We start from the raw sequence: 22406 nt of genomic DNA, 5'->3' as shown, positions 1-22406 counted from the left end.
AACCAAGAATAAGTAAATAGGGCGATTAAGAACGTATCAAAGTTGCATTCATTGGAAATTACAACCAAAAGTAAGGAATTGTAGAGATAGGGATTTAATTGTGAACTAAAAGAAAATTCTTTTTCTTTTGTTGAGTAAGAAGTATGGAGGCTAAATCGCATAGGGTAAATAGTCTTTTTCTTTAATGAATAGGATGGAAGGGGGAGAGAAGATATAACTAATTTATTACTTGAGAGTAGGATTCTCTCCCCTCTTTTTTTTCCCCTTATCTTTCCTTCCCTCCTAATTGAACGGTCACGGTTAAAACACGTCAACAACTTATATTAATTTTTTTATAGCAAGAGAAAGACAAAAGAAGAGCATGTGAGAGGATGAGATAGAAGGTGATGGAAAGAGGAGATGAGAGAATCATAATCCTTTAAAATTGGGGGAGAAGACAACCTAATATATAAGATTTTACTTGTCAAATCATTTTAGGAGGTGTCAGATTTTTACCTTACCTTTTGGATATATGAGAATCATGTGGTATCCGCAGAATTTTCAGCCTTTGAATTTGTGATTTGAGCTGTTCTTCGATATCATCGTCATCAATCGAGGTACCTTACACAGAGAACAGACATACATGAGACATTTCTGATTCATCTTTATCTAATCTACGCTCTGGACAAGAACTAAACGGGACGAAGGTTGAACTTTACCTCTAAAGTGTTATTGGGCCAGGATTTGGGATAGAGATCTGACATGCACACGTTAGGGATGAGAGAGAAACTTTGTTCAGCTAGTACCATCATCTCTCTGCAACGGACACCCGTTCCCCAACTCTCCTAAGGATGCAATCGGAGCTTCGAGTTTCAGGAAGCAAGCGAAAACGAAGTGTGTTCCATCCCCACCCTTTCTACGATGGTCGATACGTGCACAGTTGAAGGGGTGGCAATTTTGTAAATAACCGAAATTTCCAATCTGAAACTGAAGAGGCGGTGGCAATTTTGTAAATTGCTCAAAATCCACGTCAAGTAACTGTTCATTTGAACAGTGCAATTGAAAACCTTATTTTAACTAAAGTAATTGTAAAACTACTTTTATGACACATTAGCTGCAATTGAGGGTTTTTTTTTAAATTTTTTTTAATTTAGCTATTTATTACTACAATTTAGTAGTATTTTTCTTCACTTGTAAGTGAAAGGTCTTAGGTTTGATCCTTGTCAAATGCTAATTTGAACCACATTCTTGCTAGTTCATTGTGAGATTAAGCTTATCCCCTTTCCCTTAGAGAAAATAACATCGTTCAACACAAAAAAAAAAATGTATGAAATTCTAGAGGCATTATTTTCGATCCAACAAATATTCAACATGTGCAACACTACTTTAGGCGAAATATTTTGGCGGCAACCATTCTACGGCTAGGGGATGACTTGGAAAGTTCAAAGGTGGTCAAATTGGGATTTGGATCCTTTTCGGATCCACTTGTTCTGAGCTTGCGAATCAAGTGATCTGGGCCGTCAAAATTTGATCAAACGGCTACAAACAGGGGGCCCTTCTAAAAGTTATAATAATTGTAGTCGTTTGATCAAATTTGGACGGCCCAGATCACTTGATCCGCAGGCTCAAATCCTTTGGATCCAGAGAGGATCCAAATCCGTCAAATTAACTCTTTTTTTATTTTATTTATTTTATTTTATTTATAAATCAAATAATCATAATTATGCCCACCCCGAACCCGGATCATCTCCACATCTCTTTAATTATGAGGATACGACAGATCCTTGAATCTTGGCCGTTCACACAGATCAAACGACCAGAAATAATTTTTTATTTATTTTTTACACGAAACAAGGTTGCCTTTGTTGAGTGTTAATAAATGACAGCTCAACATTGGTTAGTTAATGAGGCTGTCATGTCATACTAAAGCTGTTAATTAAGTTGTTAAAAAGATTAGTTAGTCGTTAGTAGTGTAAGAATGAAGCTTTAAGCTAGATGTATGTGTGTACAAAAATTCTGTAATTGTGATGATCCATTTCATTAAGTCTGAAATACACTTCATACAATTTACTCTCTCTCTCTCTCTCTCTCTCTCTCAAGTTTTTCATTTTCTTACATTCCATATTGTTCTTTGATTTTTTCTCAATGTAGTTAATAACCTCACTCCCTTCTAGTTTCTTTCTTCCGTCCCATTTTATCCTCTCTCTCTCTCTCTCTCTCTCTCTCTCTCTATTCGTAACACCGTCGCCATGGATACTAATAATCAAGACTCATAACTCACTGTTTTTCTTTCTAATCTCTTTATTTTTTCCCCTTTGATTGCAATTTGCTACCGATACGCTATTATATTTTTTCCCCGCCTCTTCATGTCTAGGTTCTGAAAGAAAAAAAAAATTTAAAAACCCAAGAACTATATTTACATTTTTTTTTCCTATTAAGAACTCCATAAAATTAATGATAACAAAATCCAAGAGAAGGTTGGAGATGGAGGCAGTGAACAGAGATAGAAAGATTTAAGGGTCTGTCAAACCCGCAGAAAAGACATTCTGCGAGGATCTCAGTCCCGCCACTCATTGTCTATTATTCCACACACGTTTTAATGAAAGTTTTAATGACACGCTTACCTTATTGCAAAATTTCTTAGAAGGAGACATAAGAAAATATAAAGAACGTGTTTTTTTTGGGGACTAGAGTGATGTAGGCAACTCCGCGTCTCTCTCTATCCGATGCATCACCGATCCTCACAACCCAACTCAAAATCAAGCAAAAGACCCAAGATTTAAGTTGCTGCTTCATTTAGGTGTTTGAAATTCACATCACAATTAATATTGAAGAGAAATTCGATTGAGCAAATATATTATGCAATTCTTGAATTTAAGAATCGATTTATGGCATAAACGCAAATAGTGGAAAACATGTAACAAATTAAAACTTTGGGTTTGTCGGCAATAGCACGGATACCAATTTAGGTATTCGTTACATGGTTTTTGTGATTTGGTCGACAAAATTAGATAAGAGTTTAATAAACCATAAAAAAGCTTACTAAAGTTGATCTTCAAAGAGCAAAAGATTAATTGTATCTGGTTTTGTTTGTTTGTTTTAATTAGATGCTTGAAGGCTTAGTTTATTGATTGAAAAGGTTGCGAAATTGAGAAGCGATGAACTTACCAATAAATTCTTCAATTTTGAGTTTAACGAAGGGATTACTGGTTGGATTCAAGGAAAAAACAATATTGGACTGTTTAGGCTATTTAAGGAATAATGGTAAGTGTGGAAATAACTTTGCTCTCTTTTTACTTTTAATTGGGGGTGTAAATATAGAGTTTGGGGGGGGGGGGGGGGGGGGGTAAGAAATAAGAAGGTGGACATTGTAACAGTGTTAAGTAATCATAATCATGGTTGTTGAATAAAGAAGGAAAAAAAAAAAAAAAACTAGAACATAAGTACAAGGCATGCAAATTGCTACCAGATCCGGACCGGAAGAGAGAAAAGGTTAGATCAAGAAAAATAAAGTATCCTCCTTTTTTTCACGATTCCAAAAGAATGAGCATCTTATTTGGATTCTCTTTGTGAGGGTTCTATCGATTTTTTAATTATATTCGTTTATCGTATATCGTATGGTCAGAAATTATTGTAAATTTTTTTATTTAAAATTAAATATAAACAATACTTGACCAAAATTGATCGTACGATGTATAATGAACGAATGTGATTAAAGAATTTCTAGAATTCTCATAAAAAAGATTCAAAGAGGATCCCCATTCGATCCGAAAATATCTTAGTTGTTGAATGGCCATGATTTGACCAAAGTCATTATCATTAGGGCTGGGTTCGGTTCTTATCGGTTCGGTTTTTTGCCAAAACCGAAACCAAACCGAAATTTCGGTTCGGCCCAATTTTTTTTCGGTTCGGTTTCGGTTTTTTTTCGGTTTTTTTTTTTTTTTTTTTTCCTCCAAAAAATGCAAAACAACCACAACATTACTTGAGTTATATGCCAAGCATCCATTTCTTTATTTGGTTCACAGAGTGCCTAGTATTTGGGTCATTGTTCAAAGTAGCCTTTCCTCTATGGAAAACAAATACAAAGCCATAAACAAAATAAGAGACGCAAAAGAATTTAATTCCCTTTTTAAGACTACACAGAGGAAGAACCATATGAAAATCCCAATGGGTCTTTGCTAAAACTTTACAACAAACCGAAAAACTTGAACTCAGCAATTTTAGGTACTAACCTTTCACCTTCATGCATTTTCTCACTAACCAAACATATACATTTTCTCACCTCAAAATCCCGAATATATTCAAGTAATTCAACTACTTATGATCAAGTAGATCGAGTTCAAATTTTCAAAACTTAAGCAAATACAGAAACATATATTCTTCAAGTACATCGCCAGGATTCAAAATTCTAAAAATTTAAAATTTACAAAATCATGAAATAATTCAACAAATTAAGATGCAGATGGAAACACAAAAAAAAAGCAAATAAGTTCGTCTAAATGTCATAATCGGACTCCAATATCGCATGCCCAGTGCCCACATTCAAATTCATAGTCAAGTCCACAATAGATCTAGAAAATTCCGAAACATATTCAAAGAAAAATACAAACTTTTTCACCTTAAATTGCATAAATTTCAAATGGGTAACCATAAAATCGCCATGATCATAAAATTAAAAACCCATGAACTGACAAATAAATAAAACCCACAACCTTTGCTGCAGCAAAATCGCCATGATCATCGCAAGCTCTAACAGTTCCTCTTTTCGTCGGGTCTCGAAAGGGGCGAGTGAAAATCATGATTTGGAAGAAGGAATCCGTGAGGAGGACATGAGAAGACTAGAGAGAAAGTGATTTGGAGGAAAAGAGGAAGGAGAGGGAGAGGGAGACAGAGAGACTGAGGAAGCAGCGGACGGAAGAAAGAAGTGTGAGATCTGAAATGAAATGGGAGTGAGACTAGGGTTTGTAAAGTTAAGAAATTTTATAAAGCATTAAACATAAGAAACCTATAAATATATTACTGGTACAATTACAACAACACAGCCTACAGTTAAGTTGGCTAGCAGCACCTTACCCCAACCCGCAGGTCAGGGGTTCAAACCTTGACGCGGCCAACATATTTTTTTTTTTATAAATGATTTTTTTTTCGGTTCGGTTCGATCCGGTTCGGTTTCCGGACCTCAAAAACCGAAACCAAACCAACCAGATTCGGTTCGGTTCGGTTTGGCAGTTTCGGTTCGGTTTTTTTTCTGTTCGGTTTTTTTCGGCCTCGGTTCGGTTTGGTTTTCGGTTTTTTTCGGTTTTCGGTTTTTTGAACCCACCCCTAATTATCATGTTAGGATGTGATTTGTCAATGAAAAAGCAAGTTGATAATGAATAAATTCAAACTCCCAACATACAATTAGCCGGCTCGATCATGCAGTGACCCCAACTTTTAGTTTTTTTTTTTAAAATTTAATGATAGCGAGATCAAATTTTTAAATTAAGTTTTGTAAATCAAATGATGTGAAGGCTTATTATTGGATTATTGTTAAGTGTCAATTAACTTGCTTATTTTCTATTGATGACACATCATTTGATTTGTAAATTTAATCTCTCTAATATTGTCCTTCCTTTTTTTTTTAATGAGGGACCATTAATTACTTGATTCTTTGAATTGAGAATTGTACATACATAAATTATTTGTTTGTTATAGTACATTAGTACACCACATAATGTGACGGTGCCCATATTTCTTTTATTTATTTTTTCCTTTTCCCTCTCCCTCTCTCTGGCGTAAACCGACGGCGCCCATATTTTCCTATCCTCCTCACCATTTTGCAAGCAACAACCCATGATTTCATGGGTTTCCGTCTCATACCCGGGCTATACCCTCTAGTGCGACTAGACCCGCGATGGTGGGTCGGATCCACCTGAGGCCGGATTTCCTTGGAGGGATTTAATTTTTGGAATACGACAAATGGCTAGCCAAATGGATACAACAGAAATCCAAGCACAAATTTAGATTAAAATTTAAAAAATGCTTGGAATACTATATTTTATAGACAACGTGTGGATCAGGCAGGATCTACTTGTATTGGTGGGCTTTATTTCTATTAAATAGTTCACATATAACTTGTAAAGTTTGGTTTCTTTAATCACTCGTATAATTTTGTTTAATTTTCTGGAGATGCTTTATAGAGCTGTATGATGATGAAAAGTCTGCAAGTACTACGTACGAATGTGAAAAAGGAAGATGCATGGAATGGAATATCATTCACGGGGGTCGTAATCATCAATGTTTAACAAAAACAATGAAAGTTTCACAAAGTTAAGGTTCACGGTTGTTGTTCTTCGTACGATAAGTAGTCACTAACCATTCAATTAAGAAAAAAAACACGATGAAAGTTACAGAAGTTGTGCTGTCCACTCGTTTTTGTTGAAAGTCTTGCCGAGTTTACGGCTGTGTGGGAAGTGGGGCTAAGTGGCCACATAGAATTAAGGTCCACGTGAGTGTCGTACACATGCATCGTGATAATGTCTGAACATCAAAGATATATGGATATGATGTGTCATTCCCAACAATACTAAATGTTCAAACACCACAAAAAAAATATAGTCACTGAGTACAAAAAGTTATTTGTCCTATCTGAGGTTTAACGACATTAACATATGTGCCCTTATGTCAATAGCAATAATGCAGCAATTAAAATGTTTTATGTGCTCTTTATGAACGTGTTCTTTGTTCTTTATGAATGTGCTCTTTACGTTAATAGCAATAATGCAACAACTAACTTATAAAGTTTGGTTTCTCTAATCACTCTTAGAATTTTGTTTAGTTTTTTTGGAGATGCTTTATAGAGCTGTATGGTGATGAAAAATTTACAAGTACTACGTATGTATGTGAAAAAGGAAGATGCATGGAATGGAATATCAATGTAGCTTTCACTCACGGGGGTCGTAGTCATCAATCTATATAATAGAAAGCGAGAGCCCCAATTTGGGGTCACGCATTTGACAAAAATATTAGGACAAAATTGCCTCTCAACCAAAAAAATTCAAAAGCAGCCCAATATAATATATCAAATAATGTAGGGGTAATTCGGTCATCATAACATATATTGGAAGAGAGAAAAAAATAAAAAAAATGAAAGGATAAGTGAAAGTTGATGGTGCCCACATGAAGGGGAAAGAAAAATATAGTAAAAAAATAAGAAAAATGATGAATATTATGTTCAAAACATCTTAAGAGGTGCGTAGTGCCGGTGATAAATTAGTAATTTTTTTTAATTAGTACCTTACAATAAGTTAGTAATAATGTGATTCAATCAATTGTTTATTAAATATTATTTTCTTTATAAAAAAGGGTCTTTCACACGTGGATAATAATGTGATTAAATTAATTGTCAAATGATTTTTTTTAACAAACGATATTATCTACACTAAGGGGGAGGGGATGAGCTTAACCTCACAATGAGCTAGCAATAATGTGATTCAATCAATTGTTTATTAAATATTATTTTCTCTATTCTTAATGTAAATTCTATAGAAACTGATTTTATTATGTGAATTCAGCTGCTTTAATTGGTTTATGAAGGGTTTCTTTTAGCATGATCTAAAATTATTCATTTACTTCAAATATTTAATTTTCCTTTTGTCAATTTACGCATATAAATACATTTAAAACATGTAAGTTGTGCATAACACATTGTGATTCCAAAAATGTCTTCACGTGAGCACGTATGTGAAGCCTAGTGTTTAGCAAAAACAATGAAAGGTTCACAAAATTAAGGTTTAGGGTTGTTGTTCTTCGTACGATAAGTAGTCACTAACCATTCTTAAGAAGAAAAAAAACACACAATGAAAGTTACAGAAGTTGTACTGTCCACTCGTTTTTGTTGAAAGTCTTGCCGATTTTCTGGCTGTGTGGGAAGTGGGGCTAAGTGGCCACATAGAATTAGGGTCCAGGTGAGTCTCGTACACATGCATCGTGATAATGTTTGAAGATCATAGATATATAAATTTGATGTGTCATTCCCTACAGTACTAAATATTCAAACACTACAAAAAAAAAAAATATGACTAGCACAAAAAAGTTATTTGGGCCATGAGGCTTAAGGACACTAACATATGTAGGATTATATTAATGATTATGATCATAATACACATGTAACTTCACTCAGTTAGAAATAAATCCAAACTGAAGCAATTTTGCTTTGCAAGGGGAAAACTTTGCAGCCCGTGGAGGTTACTTTTTTAACTTATGAATTGCAATTTTTGCTTGCAAAAAGGAAAATAAATACGGAACATACAAAATATTTTAAAAATAATTACACGAAAATGTATGATAAAAAGGACAAAAAATAGAGACAAAAATACCACAAGCAACCAATGGCATTGGGATTCTTCGTATCCTCTTGAAATGAAATGGATTGAGAGCCAATTGCTAAGGTGCATTTCACAGGGCCCCTTCAAACGCAAACAATAGAAAACGGCACCTTCAAACCCAAACACTAAAAAGAGTCAGATGGCATATATAGTGTTTTTGACAAATTCCAATTCAACTTTTGGCACTCCAACTATAATGTAGAAATTAAAATATGAATGAAACACACTACAAATTGTATCTTTTGTGTCTTTAAAATGCAATTCAAATCCGAAAGTAATAAAGATGGTAAACTGTATGCATCTATTGCTTGATAATTCACATTCTTCATTATAATGTTTGTAAGTATATATCAACAATAAATTTTGTTTTCAGACCAGAACATGTTCTTTACATCATATATCAAATCTACATACGCATGCAGCACACTATTACATAGGAAGCTTAGAGAAATCCTAACCCTTCTTGGGTCATTTCCAAATATTTAAAATTGGGGAGAAGACAACTTAATATATAAGATTGTACTTGTCAAATCATTTTGGGAGGTGTCAGATTGCGGAATTAGATCCTCTACCAGGCAAAGCCTCGGGATACTCCTGACCGGACAATACGGGTCGTTGGATTTTGATCAAACGGCTACAATTATTATAACTTTTAGAGGGACCTCTGGTTTGTAGCCGTTAGATCAAAATCCAACGGCCCGTGTTGTCCGGTTAGGAGGATCCTGAGGCTTTGCCTCGGAGAGGATCCAATTCCATTTTTACCTTACCTTTTGGATTTGAGAATCACGTGGTATCCGCCAAGGTATTAAATATCGGTAATATCGGAAATATCGGTAGTCCGAAAACACGGAAATATCGATGGAAATATCGGGATAATATCGATATCGATAAAAATTACATGGAAACCACGGAAATTGTAAGAAAAACTTGGAAATTTTTATTGAAACTTTGCAGGATGTTTATTTAGTCAATTATCTATTAGTTTATCACAAAAAATTGGAAGGAAATGCATTGCATGATGGATTTAACATTATCAAGTTGATTATATAGCGAGCTGACAAACATTGTGAGTGTAGAAAATATGTAGTAATTAATGAAAGAAGTCTAAACACACCATAATCATTTATATATAATGAATTAGTATAATATTTTACACTGTAGTACCACATAGAGTTCCTATGAGGTTCAAATTTTTCACTATCTTCATCATCTCTATGTGTAGAGTGAGTGTATTGTGAAGAGTAGTTATCAAATGATAAATCCCCAAAATAGTTTTGCATGTAATTGTTAACATGCCACCCATATGGATCCGAGATTGGTTGAGGTTGTCCATAAGCAAAATCATTTGAAGATTGAGTCTGTGATTGTTTCCATGAGTCGCTCGATTCCATCCCAACAGAATGGGATATGAAGGGTAGGGAAATGGTTGGTTATTAGTATAACCATAGTTACTACTTCCCACTCCAACAGAGTCCAAAGTTCTAGATAACGAGTCATCTTCTTGACTTGACAAAATCCCCTTGCCTCTTTCTCTACGAGTATAGTCCTTCCCTATGGCACCAATTCCTGGTCCTGCCCGCCTACTGCCATAGTCATCATCCTGTGTTGCATGCGTGAAGTTTGCCTCACCAGTGAAGGGGGTCATAAATCCGGGAGGTGGTCCATAATAGTTTCCATATCCACCACCACTACTTCCAGCTCCACTGTATCCTTCATCATTCCCACCTCCGATGGTAGGTGAGTCTCCTGATCTTCTACTAGAGCTATCATTAGTATCAGCATGATGTTGTGGTTGTGTAGGATTGGAAAAAGGTGGAATTCCAGTGTTTCTTGGTCTTGGGCGCAAAAGTTCTTCCAAAGAGTCAGCGCTGCTAGATCCCACCTCCTCCTCTAATACTCTTTCTACATTTATCCCTTCATTACGTGCTTCTTCAGCAACTCTGGGAGCTGGGTTGCCTTCATCATCATCTAAATGAAGAGGTCTAATCCATTGATAAAGTTGGTTACCCTCTGTATCATCATCTTCACCAACAATATCAAATACATCTAGTGGGTCACCACGGTCGACATGATCTATTTCTGCTTCCTTATCTCGAATTTGAAGCTTCATGTTGTAGTAGCAATAAACTAATTTTTCCAACCTACTATGAGCCAACCTATTTCTTTGCTTTGTGTGTATGAGTGCAAATGTGCTTCAATTTCTTTCACAAGCAGATGAGGAAGCTGTTTGTGATAATACTTTGATTGTTAACTTTCTCACAGTTGGTGCATCGGTCCCATACATGATCCACCATTCAGCTACAATGAAAAACAATGTTGATAAGCCCAATAACTCGAACAAATTCTATTATAAACTTATAGTGAAATATGTTTACACTCACTAGGAGACATTGTTGTTCCAGCAACAATTGATGTTGGTTCTTCAAAAGTTCTTATTGCATCTTTAAACCATGTTAGCTGAATTCAATAAATCGTGTTAGTTTAATCCAACAAAGTAATTATTATAATTTAAGTAATTGTGTACCTCATTTCCAAATTGGCTAACTGTTGGTGATGCAGAGTTTAATTTAGAGTATACATTATGTACAGCACGTATAAGGGTACCATCATCTCCAACACCGGGTCTGTATTGGTATCTAGGATTCAAATAATATGCTGTTCAAAGAAACACATACTCTAATAAGAGAAATAATACTTATGCAACTAAAGAAATGAATTGCAAATTATGACATAATTTATACCTGCTGCATGCAAATCGTGGTATAATGTTTTATACCATCGGTCTTCAATTATCTTTATGACCCACCTTGCACCATGTTTTCTTTCCAATTCATCATTCACTACACGCATCAACTCATATACTGCCCCCATAGTAGGATACACTTATGTGTCAACGATCCGTAAAACTTTGTAAAGAGGTTCAAACACTTGACACACATGTTCTGATTGAGTCCAAAAAGCATGATCAAGCACTATACTTTCCACCATACGACCTGTATTTGAGCGGCTGAAATTGTGGTTGGCCCAATCGTCACTAGTGAATAGTTACTTCAACCCAGCTTTCTTCTTAAGTAGGCTGTCTAATGCAATATAGTTGGTGGCAAATCGAGTGGTAGATGGACGAATAATTTCTCCTTTGCAAAATTCACGCATCTTTGCCAACAACCAACCGTGATTGTAAATATAATTTGTGATCGTTCTAGCTCTTTTGACCACAGTAGCAACATTCTCTCTCTTCCCCATTGCCTCAAACATGAGATCAATACAATGTGCTGCACATGATGTCCAAAACACATTATAATGCTTCATTAACTTTTTTCCAGCTTTGACAAATGCAGAACCGTTGTCGGTCACGACTTGGACAACATTATGCTCTCCCACCTCCATGATTACATCCCTCAATAATTTGTAAATATACCTGTAGTTCTTTATATGGTCTGAAGCATCAACATACTTCAAAAAAATTGTCTTTCCCTTGGAGTATACCATGAAGTTTATGATAGACAATCTGGTCGGGCCAGTCCATCCGTCACACATGATTGTGCAACCATTAGTTTCCCATTTTGACCTCAACTTGTTAACATACTCGCCAACGTCTTTATACTCCATATCCAAATATTTGTTTCTTATCTCATAGGGAGTGGGAGGTTGTACTCCAACACCGGCCTGTTGACATCCCACTACCATATTTTTGAAATGATGTGACGATACTTTCTCAGCAGGGACATTTTCATAGATAAAGAACTTGCTAATTAGACGCCCCATTCCCTCCTTCACATTACCTTCAGTGAAATAACTCCAAACACTCTTTTGACGTGCTTTGGATGACTTATATAAACTTGGGGCTATTGGTGGTGTTGGTTGTGATTCTCTAAGACTGCCTCCCTGTCTCAGTTGTGCACCACCACTTGTCCCAGAACCTTGTGCTCTATTAGGAATTTTATGAAGGTGTTCTCTTTCCCATGCTGACTGTTTGGAGGCACGTAATGCTTGTTTCAAACTGCGTCGTTCTTCAGGTCCCATGTCATCATCACATTCGTCCTCATCGTCATCATCATCACTGTCAACCGCTTGGCCAATGACTTCTCCTCGTAGCCCAGCTCGAATATTTTCCATTCCATGTGTCATCTTTTCCTTCTGCTGTTTTTTATTTTTTAATAATGTGCTGATGAATGCCTTCACTTCTGGGGGGACATTATCACATCATTGGACATTTTTTGCTAGATCTAATCCACTAAGATGGTACTTAAGTCGTGTCACTCCGCCACTCTTCATTACCCGACCACAATATTTGCAAATTGTGCCATGTTTGTTTCCGTCTATTGGGTCTCCATGTTCCCAAGCTGGATCACGTTTAGTAACTTCACTGGACATCTTAAACGTACCTATATTTATTTTTCATGAAAATTAGACAATTATTTTTTGATAAAATAAGAGAACCTAAATAATAAAGTTATTCTACAGAAGAATTAAATACGAAGTAAAGAAAATGATTGTAAAAATTGAAGTAGTTATACAAATAATATGGAATAATAAAACCTAATATTAATGAAAAATAATCCAATTTGATAAAAAAATAATCCTAATATAAAACATGGTGATGAATAATAATCCAATTTAATGAATAATCCAATTTGATAATAATCCAATTTAATGAATAATAATCCAATTTGATAATAAAAAAAAACCTAATATTAATGAATATTAATCCAATTTGATAATAAAAAAAACCTAATATTAATGAATATTAATCCAATTTGATAATAAAACCTAATATTAATGAATAATAATCCAATTTGATAAAAAAATAATCCTAATATAAAACATGGTGATGAATAATAATCCAATTTGATAATAATCCAATTTAATAATAATCCAATTTAATGAATAATCCAATTTGATAATAATCCAAATTAATGAATAATCCAATTTAATGAAGAATAATCCAATGAATAATAATCCAATTTGATAATAAAAAAACCCTAATATTAATCAATAATAATCCAAGTTGATAATAAAACCTAATATTAATAAAATACCTAGGGAATAATTATACAACATTACTTAATTACTTAAAAAAATTAACATGTAATTGTTAACATTACTTAATTACTTACAAAAAGTAACATGCCAGTATTAATTACTTAAAAAAATTAACATATGAGTCCACACAAATTTATTTGTTGTTGTATAAATTACAATAATATAAATATAAGTTTGTAAAACTTACCTTAAATATGGAACCCTTTGTGTTCAAGCTTTGGAATGGATCTGGAATGGTTTTGAAAATGGTAAGGGAAGAAGAAGAAACGAAAATGCTTTGAATGCCTCCGATACTCCACCTCTGATAAGGTGAAAGAATATAATAGACAATGGCACACTGTTCTGCATGTGAAAGAATATCACGAACTCACAGTGGCACACGGTTTCATTATAAAAGCAGTATTATTTGATGTCCATGGTCTGAAATTGCAGAAAGTTATTGACATATTGTGAAATCAGTCAGGCCGCGTGAGTCAGATCTCAGATGAGATGACCCAACCACACACACACACAGACATGACACCACACACGCACACTCACCTCACACGCATACAGTCTATCTCTCAGACTCTCGAACCTTCTCTCTTCTCTGACTCTGAGCTCCCTTCTCCCCCTTCTCCATTCTCCCACAACAAGCACATATCTCCCACGTCTCTCGATCCTTCTCCCACACACACATACACGCACAGAGACCCAAGGTCTCTCGATCCTTCTCCCACACACACGCACAGAGACCCACATCGGCAGATCGGCTTCTGCTTCTTCTTCGTCGCCGCGGTCTCTCTCCTTTCTCTTTGCACCAAGGGTCCAAGACCCACATACACACACGCACACCCATCATCATCAGCAACCTTGTCTTTCTCCCTCTCCTTCTCGTCTCTGCAACTCGGCGAACTCCGGCGAGGCCGTGGGTGTCGACTCACTTTCCGAACACCTCTGACCGTTTCACGGCAAACTTCATATATAAAAACGTTCATCTCGTCTTCTATTTCATTTTCATACCTAGATCGGAGTCTAGGGTCCTGTTTTACAGTCGGTCGGAGCTTCTACAGCTCTGGCGTTCTTCTCCGAGTATTCCCATTCCGATATTATCCCGAAAACCATTTGGATAGTGAAAAAAATTTCGGTTCCCCTAAAAACCGATAATATCGGCGATATATCGCCGATATTATCGGCATTTCGGACCATGGTATCCGCACAATTTTTCAGGGACAAGGATTGTCTGCCCTCCACTTCCGCTGCCCTCCCCGTGCCCTCTTGTTTGTGTGGTCACGGTTAAGCCACGTCAACATTTTATATTACTATTCATTTTTGTCTTATTATATCTATTAAAAACAATATAAAATGTTGACATGGCTTAACCGTGATCACACAAAATAGGAGGGCACAGAGAGGGCACCGGAAGTGGAGAGCAGACAATCCTTGTCCATTTTCAGCTTGAGTCGCTCTTTGATATCATCGTTGTCAATCGAGGTACCTTACATAGAGAATAGACATATATGAGACATTTCTTATTCATCTTTATCTAATCTGCATTTTGGACAAGAACTAAACGGGACGAAGGTTGAACTTTACCTCTGAAGTGTTATTGGGCCAAGATTTGGGATGGATATCTGACATGCACACGTTAGGGATGAGAGAGAAATGGGGATTAAACCCAGAAGATGGGATCTTTCGAAGAGCAAGGAAGAAGAAGAGGAGAAAGAGAGATAAGGTTTTAAATGGGGAGAAGAAGAGAAGCATCTGAGACAGAGAAGCGAGTTTCCATAGTTAAGGTTCAGGTCTATGGGAGAGGAGTTGCAGAGAGAAACTCTGTTCAGCTAGTACCATCTCTCTGCAATGGACACTCGTTCCCCAACTCTCTTAAGGATGCAATCGGAGCTTCGGGTTTCAGGAAGCAAACAAAAACGTAGTGCGTTTCCATCCCCACCCTTTTTACATGGTCGACACGTGCACGGTTGAAGGGGTGGCAATTTCGTAAATAAGCCTATCTCCTCTCCTTAGAGTAGATAACATCGTTCGTTCAACAAAAAAAAATTGTATGAAATTCTAGAGGTATTATTTTCTATCCAACAAACATTCAACATGTGCAACACTACCTTAGGCGAAATATTTTGGCGGCAACCATTCTACGGCTAGGGGATGACTTGGAAAGTTCAAATGTAGTCAAATTATCTGAATTTTTTTTATAAATAAAATAATCATAATTATGCCCACCCCGGACTCAGATCATCTCCATGTCTCTTTAATTATGCGGATCCGATAGATCCTTAAATCTTAGTCGTTCACACAAATCAAGCGACTAGAAATATATATATATATATATATTTTTTTTTTTTGCACGAAACAATGTTGCCTCTGATGAGTGTTAATAAATGGCAGCTTAACATTAGTTAGTTAATGAGGCTATCATGTCTATTAAAAAGATTAGTTAGTCTTATAGAAGTGTAAGAATGAAGTTTTAAGCTAGATATATGTGTGTACAAAAGCTCTGTAATTGTGAGAATCCATTTCATCAAGTCTGAAATACACTTCATACAGTTTACTCTCTCTCTTTCTCTCTCTCTCTCTCTCTCAATTATTTCTCTCTCAAGTTCTTCATTTTCCTACAATCCTTATTGCTCTTTGATTCTTTCCTAATGTAATTAATAGCCACACCCCTTTCTAGTTTCTTCCTTCCGTTCCGTTTTATGCTCACTTTCTCTCTATTCGTAGCACCATCGCCATGGATATTAGTAATCAAGACTCATAACTCACTGTTTTTCTTTCTGTTCTCTTTATTATTTTTTTCCCTTTGATTGCAATTTGCCACTGCTATGCTTTTAGAATTTTTCCCTGCCTCTCTTCATGTCTAGGTTCTGAATTTTTTTTTTTAAAAAGCCCCAAGAACTATTTTTGCATTTTTTTTTCCTATTAAGAACTCCATGGAATTAATGATAACAAAATCCAGGAAGAAGGTTGGAGATGGAGGCAGTGAACAAAGATAGAAAGAGAGCATACTATTCCCACCCCCGGCGGTCGCCCCGGCCAAAAAAAAAGAAAAAGACGAGAGAGCATAAGTGAATAGAAGAAAAGGGTGGTGCTACGTCGTTTTCGTGATTTATTTATGGCCGTTTGATTTGCGTGATCGACCAGGATTTAAGGGTCCGTCAAACCCGCAGAAAAGACATCCTGCAAGGATCTCAATCCCGCCACTCATTGTCTATTATTCCACACACGTTTTAATGAAAGTTTTAATAACAATAACAAGTTTACCTTATGGCAAAATTTTATAGGAGACATAATAAAATATAAAGAAAGAGCTTTTTTGGGGACTAGAGTGACGTAGGCAGCTCTGCGTCTCTCTCTCTCCGATGCACCACCGGTTCTCACAACCCAACTCAAAATCAAGCAAAAGATCTAGGATTTAAGTTGCTGCTTCATTTAGGTGTTTGCAACTCACATCACAATTAATATTAAAGAGAAATTCGATTGAGCAAAGATATTATACAATTCTTGAATTTAAGAAGGGATTCATGATATAAACGCAAATAGTGAGAAACGTGTAACAAATTAAAACTTTGGGTTTGTCGGCAATAGCACGGATACCAATTTAGGTACTCTTTAGATGGGTTTTGTGATTTGGTCGACAAAATTAGATAAGAGTTTAATAAACCATAAAAAAGCTTACTAAAGTTGGTCTTCAAAGAGCAAAAGATTAATTGTATCTGGTTTTGTTTGTTTGTTTTAATTAGATGCTTGAAGGCTTAGTTTATTGATTCAAAAGGTTGCGAAATTGAGAAGCGATGAACTTACCAATAAATTCTTCAATATTGAGTTTAACGAAGGGATTACTGGGTGGATTCAAGGAAAAAACAATATTGGACTGTTGAGGCTATTTTAGGAATAATGGTGTGGAAATAACTTTGCTCTCTTTTACTTTTAATTGGGGGTGTAAATATAGAAAGAGGGGGAGGGGAAGAGATAATAATAGGAAAACTAATAAAAATGTTTGAAAATCTTAAGTTTTAACGATAAAAACAAAATAAAGGATAAAATGAATAGTATCAGAATTGATTTTTTAGTATAAAATTTTGGTTTTTCATTAAAGTGAACAATACTGAAAGCTTTTCGTTAAAATTCGCAATAATAATTGATTAGTTGAATAAAGAAGGAAAAAAAAAAACCAGAACATAAGTACAAGGCATGCAAATTGCTACTAGATCCGGACCGGAAGAGAGAAAAGGTAAGATCAAGAAAAATAGGGGGCATTTGTTTGCCTTCTTTAGCTCTCACTGGATTGGATTGGATTAAAGATATACAATCCGTGTTTGTTTGCTCTTGGGACTAACATTAGTGGTACTAGCGAGGACTCGCCTCAACTAACAACGGGGCTAGCTAGTCTAAGTGTGTCCCCTCCAAAACCATGGGACTAGCTAAGACGCCTTACTCTGCTCTCACCTCCTCTATCTACTTCTCTCATTCTCCCATGGATGCTGGCATCCCAAAATCGCGTCCTTTCCCTCTTCCCTCGTGTCTTCTCTTCTATCCTCTATCCTGTGAAATCACACCACCAGACCAAGCACAAACTGACCTGACCTAGTAATTTCCAAGCTCAAGGAGATGAGATTCTTGTTTAGTCGGTCTTGGTTCGCGACCTAGACTTGAGTGGGGATCAGAATCAGAGCGTCACCTTCGTGAATACAGGAGATTCAGCTGCGATTTCGATTTCGATTTCAATTGAATTTCGTGATTGTGTTGCGCTTTGTGATTTGGAAGCTTTATTGATTGGAATGGAGGGAGAAAGTTGTGGAATTTGGACGAAAAAAGGAGAGAGAAGATAGATTCTTAGTCCAGAGTTGTGGAATTTGGACGAAAAAAAGGTTGAGGGAAGGGAGAGGTTTCTTAGTCCAGGGAGAGTGTTCTAGAACAAGAAACAGAAAATGAAAATGAAAAAAAAAATTAATAATTATTATTTTCATTATCCTGCTTTTTAGTCCAACACTGCATCAAACGCTTCACAAAGATAGTTCAGCTTAGTCCTTGAAGCTAGTCCAGTCTGAGCTAGTCCGGTGCAACAAACACACCCATAAAGTATCCTCATTTTTTCACCATTCCGAAAGAATGAGCAACTTCTTCGGATTCTCTTTGTGAGGATTCTACCGATCTTTTAATTATATTCGTTCATTATACATCTTGCAGTTAGAAATTATTGTAAATTTTTTTATTTAAAATTAAATATAAACAATACCTGACGAAAACTGACCGCACAAATTATGATGAATGGATATAATTGAAAGATTTTCGAAATTCTCACAAAAAACATCCAAAGAGGATCCCCATTCGATCCGAAAATATCTTAGTTGTTGTGTAACATCCCATATCGCCTAGGGGAGTGATCCTTAAATGTATATTATCATCTCTACCTAATACGAGGCCTTTTGGGAGCTCACTGGCTTCAGGTTTCGTAGGAACTCCGAAGTTAAACGAGAATGAGGCCAGTGCACTCCCAGGATGGGTGACCCACTGGGAAGTTGCTCATGAGTTCCCAAAAACAAAACCGTGAGGGAATGGTAAGCCCAAAGCGACAATATCGTGCTACGGTGGTGGAATGAGCCCGGGAAGTGATCCGTCTCGGGACGGGATGTGACAAATGGTATCAGAGCCAATCCCTAGTCGAAAGTGTGTCGACGAGGACGTCGGGCCCCTAAGAGGGGTGGATTGTAACATCCCACATCGCCCAGGGGAATGATCCTTAAATGTATATTCTCATCCCTACCTAGCACGAGGCCTTTTGGGAGCTCACTGGCTTCAGGTTCCGTAGGAACTCCGAAGTTAAGTGAGAATGAGGCTAGAGCACTCCCAGGATGGGTGACCCATTGGGAAGTTGCTCGTGAGTTCCTAAAAAACAAAACGGTGAAGGAATGGTAAGCCCAAAGCGGACAATATCGTGCTACGATGGTGGAACGGGTCCGTGAAGTGATCCGCCCTGGGTCGGGATGTGACATGTTGAATGGCCATGATTTGACCCTAGTCATTATCATGTTAGAATGTGATTTGTCGATGAAAAAGCAAATTGATAATGAATAAAATTCAAACTCTCAACGTACAATTAACCGGCTCGATCATGCAATGACCCCAACTTTTAGTATTTTTCTGAAAATTTATATATATTTATTAATGCTAGTGAGATCAAAATTTTAAACTAAATTTTGTAAATCAAATTATGTGAAAGTTTATTATTGGATTATTGCTAAGTGTCATTTAACTTGCTTATTTCTTATTTATGACATATTATTTGATTTGTAAATTTAATTTAAAATTTTAATCTTCCTAGTATTATCCTTCTTTTTTTATTTTATTTTTTATGATGGACCATTAATTACTTGATTCATTGAATTGAGAATTGTACATACATAAATTATTTGTTTGTTATAGTATATTAGTACACCATATAATGTGACGTGAGAAAGTAGGCTTAGGTTTGTTGTTCTTCGTACGATAAGTAGTCCATAACCATTCAATTAAAAAAACAAAAACACACAATGAAAGTTACAGAAGTTGTACCGTCCCCTCATTTTTGTTGAAAGTCTTGCCGATTTTCCGGCTGTGTGGAAAGTGGGGCTAAGTGGCCACATAGAATTATGCTCCACGTGAGTCTCGTACACATTCATCGTGATAATATCTGAAGATCACAAATATACGAATATGATGTGTCATTCCCAACAGTACTAAATAATCAAACACTACAAAAATACATGGTCAGCACAAAAAGTTATTTGTGCCATGAGGCTTAAGGACACTAACATATGTGCCCTTATGTCAATAGCAATAATGTAGCAATTAAAATGTTTTATGTGCTCTTTATAAACGTGCTTTTTGGTCATAAGATACACTATGGCCTTTTGTTCGCAAAGATTAGGGCACTATTGACAGCATATTTGTGCCTTAAATATCGGCGCGAACTACCGTGCTCAAATTTTAGTTGGCACAAATACATCATTTTTTTTCTTTTTGGGCACTAACTAATGTACTTTTTGTTTAGGGGGGCACATTTGAGATAGTATAATGTTCAATAAAATTTAAAAAAAGGATATAAATGTTGTAAAATTGACAGTGTGTAGTGGAATAAAGTAAATAAGACATAATATTTACGAGATTCAGCAAGTTTACCTAAGTTCTTGGGGCAGCAATAATATTTTATTTCATTATCTGAAATAATAGGAGTACAAAATAACTCTCACTATTTTCTCTTTTCTCCCTAGCCTGACTCACTAGTAATTTCTTCCACATCCCTCTTCTGTCTTCTCTTTATTTTTCTCCATAACTCCTCTTTCTTTCCTTTGTATGTTTTTCTCTCTTCTCTTTCTTCTTCTCCTCACTTCTTCCTTCCTTCGTTTCCTCTCATCTTATAGGCAAAAAATTACTATAACACTATTCTTTGGATGATAACTTTCGTATTCACTTTACAAACTTTCGCCAAATAAATAGTGAAATACTATGCATGAATAGTAACTCATCCGTTTTTCTTGATATGAATAATAATTCATCTGATTTTTCTTTGGATGAATAGCAGCGAACTATTTATGTCGACCATCCATATATTATATTACAACAACAAATCAATTGTGTTCCTTGTCCATTTTTCTTGTAGTGAAAGTTCCAAATCTAGGTTTGGTAGTAACTGATGTGTAGATTTTATATTATAAATTTAACCATATTCTTAGTATATTTTGGTTAATATTTTGGAAGAATTTTGATATTTTGAATTGTATTTCTAATATAGGACTTTTGATTTCCTCTGGAGCAAAACGTGGTCAAATGGACTAATTTTGGAGCAATTCTAGTTGGAGGACGTTCGTGAGTCACTTAGCTTGATCATATCAAAATTTGGGATTTTTCCACCAAACGGTTATTTTCTGGTGATAAAATAAAGGAGCGATGCGCGGTGCTTGAAAATGACGTTTCTGGCTTAAATTGCATTTTTGGAGCTCAAGATGACCTCGGATGGTTTCATGGCCTTCTAGAAATGTGTTCAGAACGTCTTGATCTTTAAAAGAAGCTATCTTGAGCTGGATTTGGAGGAGATATGAGGCTAAAACGTGGTTAGACAAGTACTTGGTAGATTCTCCTAGTTTAATTAGGGTTTTATTTTCTAAGATATTTTATTATTTTTCTTAGTTTCCTAATTGGAATAAGAGACCTATGTTTTAGGGTTTGTGGATGGCTTAGCAGATATATTGCTTTGCCGTCTACAGTTTTTCAGAGACAAAGAACTTTGCTAGGGTTCTTGGAGATTTTCTACTTTAAGGTGTTATCAATCATTTTCTTAATAATATTTTCTATGATTTTAATTATGAATATGCGTAACTAATTCCTTTTGCTAGGGCGAAGCCTTGAGCCTTAGTATGAATATGTGATTTTTATTTAATTGCTTATGATTGATTGCATGCACACTTTGAATTATTAATCACCATGATTAAAACTATCTAATTGTCTTAATGCTTGATCACCATTAGGATATTTAGAAAAGTAATTTGATGCAATTTTGGTCGGAAGGTTCCTTGAAATTGACGATGGCTTCTTGTGATTAATAATTGTAATTTCACTTAGGATGAATACCACGTCTTAAGGGTTGCTTGGTTTTTCAAAGGGTTTTCATAAAGCATAATGAATCTTTCATGTTCATATTTGATCCGAACGTCCGAACGGGTTGCATGTTAGATATACGTTCTATGTTGGAGGTTCCAAGTAGAATATGAATTAGGAAAATCTAACCTTCAAAATGGCATGTGTAGATCATAAGTAATTGGTAAAAGTTCATAGGATTGCTAGGTGATGGTAGAACCCTAGTGCTTTCTTAATTTGATTTCTCCAAAACTGGTTCCTTTTCTTTCATCTTTAATATTGCAGATTAGTTTACTTGTATTAATTTAATTCGTTTTTAATTTAAGTAGTTTATGAAATCAATCATCTCAATTTCTACTTTACAATAATTAATTGGAATTTGGTTTGTTTCGAAATATTTAATAATCCATG

At 35.7% G+C, this 22406-nt stretch overlaps 1 protein-coding gene across 1 annotated transcript; it reads right to left on the bottom strand.

Annotated features, from left to right (window-relative positions):
• Positions 1-11080: 11080 nt before the first annotated feature.
• Positions 11081-20741, bottom strand: LOC126586075 (uncharacterized). The gene is made up of 3 exons (XM_050250778.1): positions 20541-20741; positions 19935-20052; positions 11081-12730 (listed from the first exon to the last, which is right to left on the bottom strand). The coding sequence occupies exon 3, from the start codon at positions 12471-12473 to the stop codon at positions 11391-11393; it is 1083 nt and encodes a 360-aa protein (XP_050106735.1). The 5' UTR covers positions 12474-12730; positions 19935-20052; positions 20541-20741; the 3' UTR covers positions 11081-11390.
• Positions 20742-22406: the final 1665 nt, after the last annotated feature.

Source organism: Malus sylvestris, chromosome 10, assembly GCF_916048215.2.
Source record: "Malus sylvestris chromosome 10, drMalSylv7.2, whole genome shotgun sequence".
In the NCBI taxonomy this organism is placed as follows: Eukaryota; Viridiplantae; Streptophyta; class Magnoliopsida; order Rosales; family Rosaceae; genus Malus; species Malus sylvestris.
The sequence above is the reverse complement of the archived record's forward strand: the minus strand, read 5'-3'. Positions and strand labels throughout refer to the sequence as shown.

What these genes read in the sequence shown, in the direction of transcription:
- LOC126586075 (XM_050250778.1), bottom strand. Translation starts at nt 12,473, where the DNA reads ATGACACATGGAATGGAAAATATTCGAGCTGGGCTACGAGGAGAAGTC.